The sequence below is a fragment of the Pongo pygmaeus genome, chromosome 8 (genome assembly GCF_028885625.2).
Source record: "Pongo pygmaeus isolate AG05252 chromosome 8, NHGRI_mPonPyg2-v2.0_pri, whole genome shotgun sequence".
NCBI classification, from domain to species: Eukaryota; Metazoa; Chordata; class Mammalia; order Primates; family Hominidae; genus Pongo; species Pongo pygmaeus.
Genome location: NC_072381.2, coordinates 26,205,405 through 26,219,115, shown reverse-complemented (window position 1 = coordinate 26,219,115; position 13,711 = coordinate 26,205,405). Strand labels below are relative to the sequence as shown.

General features: G+C 38.4%; 1 protein-coding gene across 3 annotated transcripts in view; it reads right to left on the bottom strand.

The window, feature by feature from the left end:
* MYO3A (myosin IIIA) overlaps nucleotides 1–13,711 on the bottom strand; it is a 271,671-nt gene that overhangs the window by 194,844 nt on the left and 63,116 nt on the right. For all 3 annotated transcript variants that reach the window (XM_054436017.1, XM_054436018.1, XM_063669682.1), the window contains exons 5-6: nucleotides 13,404–13,508; nucleotides 12,740–12,839 (exon numbers count right to left, since the gene is read on the bottom strand). In XM_054436017.1, the coding sequence (XP_054291992.1) occupies nucleotides 12,740–12,839; nucleotides 13,404–13,508 (205 nt within the window). The remainder of the gene's footprint in view (nucleotides 1–12,739; nucleotides 12,840–13,403; nucleotides 13,509–13,711) is intronic.

Genomic DNA, 13,711 nt, shown 5'->3' with positions numbered 1-13,711 from the left:
TTTTTGTTGCATTTGCTTTTGGGGTCTTAGTCATGAATTCTTTGCCTAGGCCGATGTCTAGAAAAGTTTTTCTAATGTTGTCTCCTAGAATTTTTAATAGGTTCAGGTGTTATATTTAAGTCTTTGATCCATTGTGAGTTGCTTTTTGTATAAGGTGAGAGATAGAGTTCCAGTTTCATTCTTCTACATGTGGCTTGCCAGTTTTGCCAGCACCATTTATTAAATAGGGTATCTATTTCCTAATTTATGTTTTTGTATGCTTTGTCAAAGATCAGTTGGCTGTACGTATTTGGCTTTATTTCTGGGTTCTCTATCCTGTTCCATTGGTCTATGTGCCTACTTTTATACCTGTACCATGCTGTTTTTGTAATTACAGCCTTGTAGTATAATTTGAAGTCCAGTAATGTGAAGCCTCCTGATTTGTTTTTTGTTTTTGTTCAGTTATTTTGTATTGTTTTGTTTTTTGCTTAGGATTGCTTTGGCTATTTGGGCTCTTTTGGGTTCCATATTAATTTTAGAATCATTTTTTCTAATTCTGTGAAAAATAATATTGGTATTTTGATGGGAATGGCATTGAATCTGCAGATTGCTTCAGGCAGTATGGTCATTCTCATAATATTGATTCTTCCAATCCATGAGCATGGGGTACATTTCCATTTGTTTGTGTCACCTATGATTTCTTTTGGCAGTGTTTTGTAGTTCTCCTTGTAGAGATCTTTCACCTGTTCAGTTAAGTATATTCCTGAGTATTTTGTTTGCAGCTATTGTAAATGGATTGAGTCCTCGATTTGATTCTCAGCTTGGTCATTTTGGGGTATAGCAGGGCTACTGATTTGTGTGCATTGATTTTGTAACCTAAGACTTGACTGAATTAGTTTATCAAATCTAAGAGTTTTTTGGAGGAGTCTTCAGGATTTTCTAGGTATACAATCATATCATTTGCAAACAGCCAGGTTTGACTTCCTCTTTTCCAATTTGGATGCCCTTTATTTCTTCTCTTGCTTAATTGCTCTGTACTTCAAGAACTATGTTGAATAGGGGTGGTGAAAGTGGGCCTACTTGTCTTGTTCCTGTTCAGGGGGAAAGCTTTCAACTTTTCCCCGTTCAGTATGATGGTGGCTGTGTGTTTTCATAGACGGCTTTTATTATTTTGAGATAAGTGCTTTCCATGCCTAGTTTGTTGAGAGTTTTTATCATAAAGGGATGATGGATTCTGTTAAACGCTTTTTCTGCATCTATTGAGATCATCATATGGTTTTGGGTTTTAATTCTATTTATGTGATTCATTACAGTTATTGACTTGTATATGTTAAACTATCCCTGCATCCCTGGGATGAAAACCACTTGCTTATGATGAATTATCTTCTTGATGTGCTGTTGGATTCAGTTAGCTAGTATTTGGTTGAGGATTTCTGCATCAATGTTCATCAGGGAAATTGGTCTGTAGTTGTGTCCTTTCCAGCTTTTGGTATCAGGGTGATACTAGCTTCATAGAATGATTTAGGGAGGAATCCTTCTTTCTCAGTCTTTTGGAATAGTTTCAGTGGGATTGGTATCCATTCTTCTTTGAATGTCTGATAGAATTCAGTGAATAGGTCTGGTCCTGGACTTTTTTTGTTGACAGTTTTTAAATTACTAGTTCAATCTTGCTGCTTGTTATTGGTTTAAGGTTTCCATTTCTTCCTGATTCAATCTAGGAGGGTTGTATGCTTATAGGAATGTGTCCATTTCCTCTGCATTTTCTAGTTTGTTGAAATGGTTTTTATTTAAATAATGTAAACTAAGAATATAAATCATAATTTTTTTCTTTTTGTTTTTTAAATTTTTTTAGACATGGTCTCACTTCCATCGCCCAGGCTAGAATGCAGTGGTGCAATCACAGCTCACTGCAACCTCAATTTCCTGGGTTCAGGTGATTCTTCCATCTCAGTCTCCCAAGTAGTTGGCACTACAGGCGCACACTACCACACCCGGCTGACTTTTATTTTGTATTTTTAGTAGAAACAGGGTTTCATCATGTTGCCCAGGCTGGTCTTGAACTCTTTGGCTCAAGCGATTCACATACATCTGCCTCCCAAAGTGCTGGCATTACAAGTGTGAGCCACTACCCTGGGCCAGGAATAATCATCTTTAATACGTAAATAGACCCGTGAGCCAGGGAGGCAGAGGTTGCAGTGAGCCGAAAGACTGCGCCACTGCTCTCCAACTTGGGTGACAGAGTGAGATGCTGTCTCAAAAACAAAAACAAAAACAATCCACAAAGTAAACAGAATGCTATATTTGACAATCTTATTTAATTAAATAGTATTTAACAAATATATGCAAAACTCTTCAGTTAGTATATTTCAAAACCATTGTAAATCTCTAGCAAATGGAATATTAAAGTGTGCCCTTCAGCAAGTCATTTTGCTTCTGTAGGCTCTTGTTTTCTCATTGTTTAATTTAGGGGATTGGAATAAATAAGTGATTCTTTATTACTTTTGGATTAAAAACTACTTAGTGAATCTTGGCGGGGTGCGGTGGCTAATGCCTGTAATCCCAGCACTTTGGGAGGCCGAGGCGGGTGGATCGCAAGGTCAGGAGTTCGAGACCAGCCTGGCCAATATGGTGAAACCCCGTCTCTACTAAAAATACAAAAATCAGCTGGGCGTGAGGGTGTGTACCTGTAGTCCCAACTATTTGGGAGGCTGAGGCAGAAGAATCGCTTGAATCCAGGAGGTGGAGGTTGCAGTGAGCCGAAATCGTGCCTCTGCGCTCTAGCCTGGGCAAGAGAGCAAGACTCCATTAAAAAAAAAAAAAAAAAAAAAAAAACTACTTAGTCTGTCTCATGGATGCTATATACTTTCACATCAAGAAATTCATATTCAGACATTTTGCATATAACAAGGATAAAAAATCTTTTGATGTTCCTGTACTTAATATACCAAATGATATTTAAGCTTCTTTCTAGCTTTAACATTCAATGAGTCTCTACTGCAACTCAAGGTAACTGGCTCACTCCTACCACCTTTCCAATCAATATTCATGTGATTTCTCTTGGAAGTCCATCCTCTCTCCAGTCTTCCTGGATCTAGATCTTTTCCTTTCTTTAAGACTTAGTTCATATCTTATAATAAAGATAATTATATGGCTTTCTTTAAAGATCTCAACATTACACTGTTTGCTGCATTCTTCTTGGCTTTGGACATATGAACTATGCACCTAGCTCTGTCTGCATCATCCAGGATACATGTGTACATATGTCCCGTACTGGACCTTAGCTGTAGAGAGCATATAGCATACTTCTCATTCACGGTACACTATCATCACTGATACCTTGTCTTATTTTTCCATTTCCTTTTTGCCCCATTTACCTCCTCCATTGTCCTCTCTCCTGCCCACCAAAATTTCTATTAAAGTTCTTCAGAGATTAAAATTTTAGAGCTGCAGACTAAGATATTTTAGTTCTAGTCCCAAACACTTGTTTTACAATGAGAAGAACTGAGAAGCAAAGAAGTCATTCTTAAAAATATAAGTAAAGTCCTCTTGGTTCACCTGAAGTTATCACATCATAGAGAAGCACACTTGGTAGCTCTTATTAAAATTTCTACAGCTGTGTTGAGGTCAGACAAGGGAGGTTAAGGCTTCTGTTTTTGAGTGAACTTGAGGGCAACATAAAAACTCCAGAGTTTGCTCTGCACACCTGCATCTGAGGAGTAGGGAGAAGAGACTGTTTCTCCAATGAGAGAGTAGGAGGCAGCAAGCAGTCTCAGCTCTTGCCTTTCACTTACCTGTCCCAGTTCCAGTCCCCTTGGGCCTGCTCTCTCATTTGTGAGACTGCCTTTTGTATTTGGCCTTTTTTGTTGGAGCTAGTTGGGGCATCTAGTCCTTACAACTGAAAGACCGTTGACTAAAACATACACCAGTTTCTACAATGTTAAATAGCTTAATTCGACTTTGAAAAATAGTCAGTTTTGGAACTCTTGAGCCCACAGGTTCTGCTTGAATCATAAAGCTCTAAAATAAAGAGTCTCCTTATTCATGGTTCAACTTTACATAATAATTATAAAGACCTTGCCTTTCAAATAAGGTAAAAGTCACCTCCTCAAAGTACAAAAATGTATTCTGGATGAGTAATATATTAATGTTTTATATAGTTATGAGCATTCGAAAACTCTGCCAGCTTTTAAAATGGTTTTCCCTCTCGTTCTTTTTTCAGTGTATTATTTCACTCTATAAAGCACTAGCTCTCAAATTTTCAAGATTCATAACATTCAACTAATATGTATTACATATATACATATATATACACATATACACATAATTTCAACCTTAGAGAAAAGTTGGCAAGAAAACTACAAAGTACTTTTTTTCCTGAACCATCTGAGAATAAGGTGGGCTACATGATGCCCCTTCACTCCTATATATTTGTTTGTAATTGCCACAAACAAGGATATTCCCCTTATACAACCTTCAAAATCAGGAATTTTAATGCTGATACATTTCTATCATCTCTACTCTACAGAGCCCATTCAAATTTTATCAACTGTCCTTTAAAACAAAATGATCTAATCCGGGATTATGTGGTGCTTTTAGTTGTCAAGTTTCTAATCTCCTTCAATCTGGAGGAGTTCCTCAATTTTTTCTTGAATTTCATGAACTTAACATTTTTTTTTTTAAGATTTCAGGCCAGTTGTTCTATAGACTGTTCCTGATTTTGGGTTTGTTGTATATTCCCTCACGATTTTATTTTTGGCAGGAACATCACAGAAGTGATGCTGAGGTCTTCTCATTGCATCCTCTCAGGTGCTGTGTGGTTTCCATTCATCTTATTACTAGTTATGTTTGCTTTGAGCACTTGATTAATGGTTGTGTCTGCCAGTCTTCTCCCCTGTAATCTTTCCCTCTTTCTTTTGTAATTAATTAGTATTTTGTGGAGAGATATTTCGAAACAATTAAGCTACCCTATTTCTAATCAAAACTTAACCCACTAGTTTTAGCAGCCATTGAAATTTTTGGATGAATTAATTATTACATAGATAGTTACCAAATGATGAATTTTAAAATTACACGATTTCTTCTATCTTTACTCATCAGCATTCTTCTGTAAGGAAAAGCTTTTGCTTCTCCCCATTCATTTAATTATGTATGTATTTATGGCAGTATGGATTAATGGAATTTTTATTGCATTCAGTGAATTACTATCATTACCAGCAATATTAGTATTTTGGTGCTCAAACTGTCCCAGATCTAGAGAGTAAGAATTGCTTCAAGTTGGCTTCTGTTTGCTTCTGACATGTCTCTATCATTATTTGAGTATTTCCTTACTTGGAGGGCACAGTAAGTTCCAGGGTCATCTCATAGAGCCCTAAAATCAGCCTTTCTCCAAGAATCCTTGATTCCTTTTAGTTGAGAATTACATTTAAAAACCAAAAGCTAGGTGCTAGATGTGCTCTCTTAATGCACCCTGTTAGCGGAATTAGCTAGGTAATATGTACACACACATACACACACACTCACATGCATTCACATTATATTTATTTTTGTATCTGTTTATATATATTAAAACGGTGAGTTCACATTGATACCTCCAATTCCAATCCAACATCACCATAATTCTTTAACAGTAAGAAACCTGCCGCCCATTGTCCTCAGTATATCTCCTGATTGTATCAGGCCTCCTTTAGGTAACTGGTCTCTTCTCTCCACCCTGATCCCTATGCAGATGCCTTTCTCATCTACAGGAAGTTCGTCCCCATACAGGGTCATCCCCATCACCCTACATGGATATGCTTCTCATCCCACTTGGGGACCCAACACTCCCTGCCAGCAGATACCCTCCTTACCCCTCTCAGGCTCCAAACTGCCTACTGAGCTGCACCTGGACTCCCATGCTTGCTTGTCCCACCTAATGGCTTTGTTCTAAATTATTCAGAAAGAAAGGAAGGATTGAAGGGCACTCCATAATTTTTAAGTTCGGGTGTACTACCCCACTTGGTGCTAGAAAGTGGTTATTAATAAACAAATCACAACTTCTCTTTGACCTACATTACTCATTGGGGATTTGGTCTAAAATTGGGCATGTGGGTAATAAGAGATTTAAAACCATAAAATATTCTTTCATAAGAATGAGGTCTAAATAAATCACGAAAAGTACATTCTGTACTTTTGTATTGAAATGTTAAGTATCCTATTAGAAATGAAGTTCCCCAGAGAGAAATCCGCAGAAATGAGAACTGAGGGCTGTCCTTTAAATTTAGTCTCTTTCATTTTCTATTCAAGATAAGGATTGTTTTTTTCAGACATTAGTTCACTTGCCTGAAGGGATCTATCTCCTGGGAAGTCATATTATTGATTGATTGATCATATACCAGTAATGGCTAATACATTTCATTAATAATATTTATAACCTCACTTGTCATTTTGCTCTCTGAGGTATCTGGTGATTTTTTGTAAAAGTATACCCCACTTAATAAAAAACCAAAAGGTTTTCTTAAAGGCCGTATTCATAACGAGCATTAGCAAACTGAATCTTACTTTTAGTGTAATTAGGTAGCTTCATATTTAAAGTAATACTGAATTTATTCTAGCAGAGCGTTACTGTTTTCTTTTTTGGAAACATAAAGAGGCACCTCTTTTGGAAACTCAGATTTTCATTATTTAGCAACTATTTATTAAGCACCTACTATGTGTATAGCACTGAGCTATAGGCGAAGTAGGAATATTATCTCATAATAATGGTAACAGTTTAGATTTTCTGAATTATGAAGTATCAGCAATTATACTAAGTAGTTTGCCTCTGGCATCCCATTTACTCTTCACAGCAACCAATCTTAGGAGGTAGAGACTTTTTCACACTTGTAGATGCGCAGGTTGATGCCCTTGCAGATTCTGTGTGACTTTCTCATTGTCAATAATTATATGGCAAGCCTTCCCTCTCCTTCATTCATTCATCAAGTACTTTCAAAATGTTAGCACTGTACCTGGTTCTAGGGACAAAGTGACAAAGTGATAGACCAGACAGAGAAATCTATAGCTTAGCAGAGAAAGTACTCAAATAAAATATGATTACAATGAAGTCTGACAACTGGTTGGCTAAATGAAGTACAGGGTGTTGGGGAAAACTCGGGCAAACAGAAGTTAGCTAGGTGCTGTTAGATATGAATTCTAAATTTCTTTTCAAAGAATCAATATGTCAGTATGTTCAATTCTTTGCCTTCTACTTTTAAACTTAACTTCCTCATAAAGCAACCTTTTTCAATTACCTCCTCCACCCTGACTCATTTCAGTCACCTGCTCCACCCTGACTCATTCTGATTACCTGCTCCACCCTGACTCATTCCGATTACCTGCTCCACCCTGACTCATTCCGATTACCTGCTCGGTCATAACCATTTTTCCCGCCAAACCACTCACCCCATCACTCTCTTTAATTTAGCCAATCAGAATTAGTTTAGCCTGTGCGGTCTAACCCTAGCCAATAGGGGAACGACACAGCAGCAGGGGCCACTTGCATCAGGGATAAGAACCCCTTCCCCTCCCTTGTGCAGGTGTGCGCTCACCATTGCTCCATCTGTAGGGGTGCATCCTTCTATAGAAGTAACTTGCCTTGCTGAGAATTAAAAAGAAAATTTTATATTCAAATTATATTCGAGTGCTATTTCTTTTGTGGTACCGAAACTTTATATATAACAGTGCAGAGGAGAGGGAAGGTTTCTATGCAGGGAAAGTATCATGTTTGTAACTGGTCAAAATTCAGAATCTACTCTTAGATACACAGAGAAATTGCAATTTCTTCGTTTTGACTATAACTATTATGGCTTTTCCCCAAGCTCATGCCCACTGGCTGGAAGAAAAATAAAGCTCAGTTAAATTCAATAAATCTGTAAGTCCTTTTAGATAGGGTTCAGTCTCTCTTGGATAAAAGTGTTTTCTCCATTTCTCAGATGGCATCCCCCCTCAGAAAGGGTCTCACTCTGTCACCCAGGCTAGAATGCAGTGGTGCAGTCACAGCTCACTGCAGCCTCGAACTCCTGGGCCCAGGCGATCCTCCCACCTCAGCCTCCTGAATAGCTGGGGTTACAGGTACATGTGACCATGCTTGACTAATTTTTTAAAATAAGTTTTTGTAGAGACAGGGTCTTGCTATATTGCCCAGTCTGGCCTCCAACTCCTGGGCTCAAGTAATCCTCCTGCCTCATCCTTTCAAAGTGCTGGGATTATAGGCATGAACCACCATGCCTGCCCCTCCTCCTTCTTTTAAGACCTGTGTCAGGGAGAAAAGAGAGGGCATGTGTGGGCATGGTGGCTGTCTAGTTTAAGGGGCCATATGCTTTTGTCTGCCTAGCTACTAGGTGCCCTACTGGGCTCCCAGGCCATAGTCTGCCTCCAGGGAGCTTGTGGTCTCTTCCTCCCATGCAGAGAGCGCTTCCTGTGGCTCCTCCTGCAGATTAAGTCTGTTTGCTCCAGTTGGAGCTGAGAACACTCTGAGGTCTGGCTGTGACTCCCATTTAGACACAGCAGAGCTGGCCCAGGGGATCTGCCCAATGCCTCACTGTACACCTTCCTTATCTTCTGAAAAACCCCCTCTAGAAACTCTCCAGCCAGATTATCAATTACTTTCAGGTTTCTGGAAACTAAAGCTAAGGGTTTGGGGAAGCTAACTTGAATCTTTCCACTATCTGATCATTCTGCCCCTGCAGGTTAGCAATGATGTGGCTCACCCCAGACAGGAATGCTGCAGATTCTGAGTGGCTTCCTCAGGAATGTCGAGTGAGACTGGTAGGAAGTGTGAGGGTGACATCATTTGGTTCTGTGTCCCCACCCAAATGTCATATCAAATTGTAATTTGGAGGAGGGACCTGGTGGGAGGTGATTGGTTCATGGGGGCAGATTTCCCCTTGCTGTTCTCATGATAGTGAGTTCTCATGAAATGTGCTTGTTTAAAAGTGTGTAGCCCTTCCCCCATCACTCTCTCTCTCCTGCCACCATGGTAAGATGTGCCGACTTTGCCTTTGCCCTCCTGCCATGATTGTAAGTTTCCTGAAGCCTCTCCAGCCATGCCTCATGCACAGCCTGTGGAACTGTGAGTAAATTAAATCTCTTTTCTTTATAAGTTACCCAGTCTCAGGTAGTTCTTTATAGCAGTGGGAGAATGGGCTAATACAGAAGGTAAGAGCTCCTTCCTGCCCTCATTATTATCTTTTTAAAAGCTCATCTCCTATACTCCAGCCTGGGCGACAGAGGGAAACTCTGTTTCAAAAAAAAAAAAAAAAAAAAGCTCATCTCACTACCCTGCTTCACCCTGTTTGATCTTTCCGCAATGACCCTAGAATTGGAAAAGGTTTCTCCCTTCTTTCTATCCTGTCTTATAAAAAAAAAACCCTGTGGTGTATCCCTGAAAACTTTCTCTCCAAATGCTAAAGAGAAGGTAAAGCAATTTAGACAGATTTTCCTCAGGAGATAGGCTTTCCTCAGGAGATAGCCTTGCTATAAATTCCTATTTTTGAATGCTAAAAACTGAATGTTACCTCAATCGTTTTTTTTGCAATTTGCATTTCTTCTAGAATAAATGTTCATATTTTCCCACTGCCAAACAGAGTGATGCCTCAGGCACACTGGGGTGAAGATCATGTTATCAGGCAGGAAAAAAAGAAAAAGCACGTCAATAAATTTCGAAGTATTTTCCAAGTTACAAGTGTAAGAGCTCTGACTGGGAAAGATTATGGCACATTTACGGTAGTGAAAGGTGTGGACCTGGCTAATAGGTAATGGGAAGAGAGGGTACCTGATTAGCACCAAGAGATATAAAGAAGTTATTACTCATTCGTTGCTTACTCTGTTCCAGCACGGAGGATCATAAGGAAAAGCCTTCCCCAAGGGATGGAGATACTGAACAAGGTAGTGGCAGGATCAGATGTGTTTTTTGAAAGGATCCCCTTGGCTGCAGTGTGGAGAAAGGACTGGAAGGAAGAGAAGGAGATTAGGATGCAGGGAGTTCAGTAAAGTATAACTGCAGGAGCCCAGGCAAGAGATGAGGGCTAGAACTAGGGCAGGAGCAGTAAAGATGGAATTTGGGGATATCTAACAGAGAGACAAGTTTTGTGTCTAAGTTGTATAAGTGGGAGGTGAAAACAAGGGAAGACTCGAGGATGAGCTTAAGATTTTCATTTTGAGCAATGAGTAGATGTGGGCGACTTTCTAAGACAAGAAACTCTTTATATGTAGCAGATTTCTAGACAGATGAGGTGGTGCAGCTCCATTTTGGACATTCTGAGTATGAGGTGCCTGACAGCCATCTAAGATCTTCAGTACCCAATAATGAGATGATAGTATAATTATGAAGTGACAGATTCAAATAAAATTGATTCTAAAACCCTTTACTCCCAGCTGTAGCTTTCTCTGAAAATTTGATATAAAAATAAAATGAGGACATTGATTTTCAGTTTGATTCTGCAGGTTGTGGTTTACCACATCTTGTTCTTTCTGCCCTCAAGAAGTTTCAGTATAAACGTACACCCCTACCATCCTCAGCTTTTAATTCGTACAACAACCTACTAATCACCATAGGCAAACTGAATCCATGTCCTCTTACTGTGGAGAATAGAAATATTATAAGCACTATCTTACACATAATTAATAATATTTTGGTGTCAGACACTAGGAATGCATTTCATAAGCAACTGGCCCTCTTTTCTAATTATTGCCGAAAATCTATAAATCAAATAATGTAAGACCAAAGCTCTCATTTTGTTAACTACTCAAATTTATGATGTTTTAAAAAGATATATCATGTAAGGGCCAGGCACAGTAGCTCACGCCTGTAATCCCAGCACTTTGCGAGGCCGAGGCGGGTGGCTCACGAGGTCAGGAGATCGAGACCATCCTGGCTAATATGGTGAAACCCCGTCTCTACTAAAAAACACAAAAAATTAGCCAGGCGTGGTGGTAGGCGCCTGTAGTCCCAGCTACTAGGTAGGCTGAGGCAGGAGAATGGTGTGAACCCAGGAGGCAGAGCTTGCAGTGAGCCGAGAGCTTGCAGTGAGCCGAGATCGTGCCACTGCACTCCAGCCTGGGTGACAGAGTGAGACTCCATCTCAAAAAACAAAACAAAACAAAACAAAACAAAAATATATAAAAGGCTGCCTTATTTGTTATCTAAGTATATGTTTTTAATCTAGTTTATTTTGGAGGAAATCATAGGAATTTACATTTCTCAAAGCTTCTGGTTTACCAAATTTTTCTTTAATAGCTAAAAAGTTGTTTATTGATACTTGTTTTAACAATTTTCAATCTATGCTATACTTACTGTATCCATTTTTTAGAGGAAGGGAATTGTGAGATCCCAAGTTAAATAGCAAGTTCTCCATTTGAGTCTGTCTTACAGGGTAGCCAAAATTATTTTCTGGAGAGAATAATGGCCCCTCCTGTGGAGCAGTGAAGAATGATTTGTTGTAATTTCAAGCAGAATCCCTTATTAGTACACTAACCCAGACAGATTGCTCAAGGCTCTGAATTCAACCAGAAACACAGACTAGCTGCACCCCAGTTATTAATCAGGAATTCACAAATTCACTGCTGCTCAGTAGTTTTTAAATGCACAGGTGAGAAAAACAAAGCATATGCACTTGCATGTTTGAGGATACACTATTCATCCATTCCTCTCTAGATGCTCTGAAATTCATTCCTGGGCTAAGCCAAAATACTTGGATATTAAATAAATTTTAAAAATTAACCCATTAACTTGCTGAGCTTTAGTTTCCAAAATGCAAAATGAAAGAAGACTCATTCATTCAACTAACACTCAGTGGACTTCTATACTCAAAGCATTAGGTCTACGAAATAGACTAAGACACAGTCCCACTTCTCAAAGACTCTGTCTGTCCACCTATATTTCTAAGTATCTTTATCTATAAAGACCAAATGTATAATTATAATTCTACATGATAAATGCCAACATGGAAGTATACACAGGTTACAGAAGCACAAGGAGGGATACCTTACCCAACTACAGTGCAAAAGGGAAGGAGAATAATGACTGAAGGATACTGGGACATCTTCAGGATTACTGTCACCCATTCTCACAAGAAAGTTTAGTAAATATGGAAATTTATTATCTCACATAACAAAAGGTCCAGAGATAAGGCAGGCTCCAAAGTTGGTTGACTTAGTGCCTCAATTATGTTATCAAACACCCCCATTCTTCCCCTCTCTCAGCTCTGCCTTTCTCAGAGTTGGCTCTCTGCTCAGGACAGAGCATCTTAGTCACAGGTAACTGTAGCAGTTTCCGGCATCACTGTATGACATGCAAGGGTCCTGAGGAAGAAAGAGACCATCTTTTCCTGTTTCTCCTTAGGAGGGAGGAAATACTCCCAGATGATAATGAAAATTTCCCCTCACATCTCAAAATCCTGGATTTGGATATATGTCCATTTGCAAAGCAATCACTAGTAGGAGCCATGAGATTATCATTATAGGCTTACAGTAATCATTTGAGATGCTGTCTGTTTTAGAGGATCAACTACGTATGTTACTACACTGGTGTGATATGAGCACAAACTAGCTGACTTGAAAGAAGTTACCCTTTCTTCTGGGAATCTCTCATTTGCCAAATTATCTCTGCACTTCTTACCTCAATAAGATACTACTGATTTTTCCTCTATTTCCAATACCTAGAAAGGAAGGCCATTCGAAAAAGATCAAATCATATCATACTAGTTCATTAGGGAGTTAAAACTCATGCATTTTAAACAAAACTTACCAAAATCTACTAGTTTCACTCCACCTTCGGTGGTCAATAGAATGTTATTTCCTTTCACATCTCTGTGGATAGTTTTGTTGTTATGCAAATGTTGAAGTCCCTAGAAGATGAGAAATATATAATGACTCTTAACAAAAGCATCGAACAACAAAAATTTTCAGATGGTGTACCTGTACAAAATCAATAGGAAACACATAATAAAATCAACATTCAGACACTCAAATGTTTCACATTGAGTTAGTCACATCAAAGAACATCATTTCCACTTTGAATTATATAAAAATTCACAGAATTAAAGCATGCTCCTTAGTTCTTAGCAAATATCATATTACAAATGTGTGAGTTTCAATGGAAGAAAATATTTCATATACCTATTTAAGATAATGGCCAAAAAACCCTATTATTAGTTTTCTAACTTCATCACTATCACAGTCTCAGAAATACACTTAAGAGGTCAGAATTCAGGATCCTGTTGGTCCAATGGAAGTAAATTTGTAGTGGAAAAAAAGAATTAGCTATGCTGAACATGTCAGATTTTGCATATATTCTTGCATCAGTAAATACTAATGTAGTATCACTAGTGACATTTTTCTAAAAATAGGATCTACATTTTTTAAATGGAACTGCTTCATAATTAACGCACAAACAATTTAAATTGCCTTACCATTAGTGCTTCATGTAAAATATAGGCAATTAGAGGCTCACTCATTCTTTCACCCCTCTTCAGAAATCCTTTCACAAGGTCAGTCACTGATCCTCCACTGCAGAGCTAAACAAGAATATTTTAAGATTGCTATTAAAATACATGTGACATTTTATGTTCTTTCTAGAAAAGGTCCTCCAAGACATTTTTAAAAGTGTTCCAATGTTCTCTTTCAAATGATTAATGCCATTATCTTTATGGTTTCATAAATAAAATGAATATATAAACTTATACTTGTGTAAAATTAATTCCTAGAACACAATTTTCAC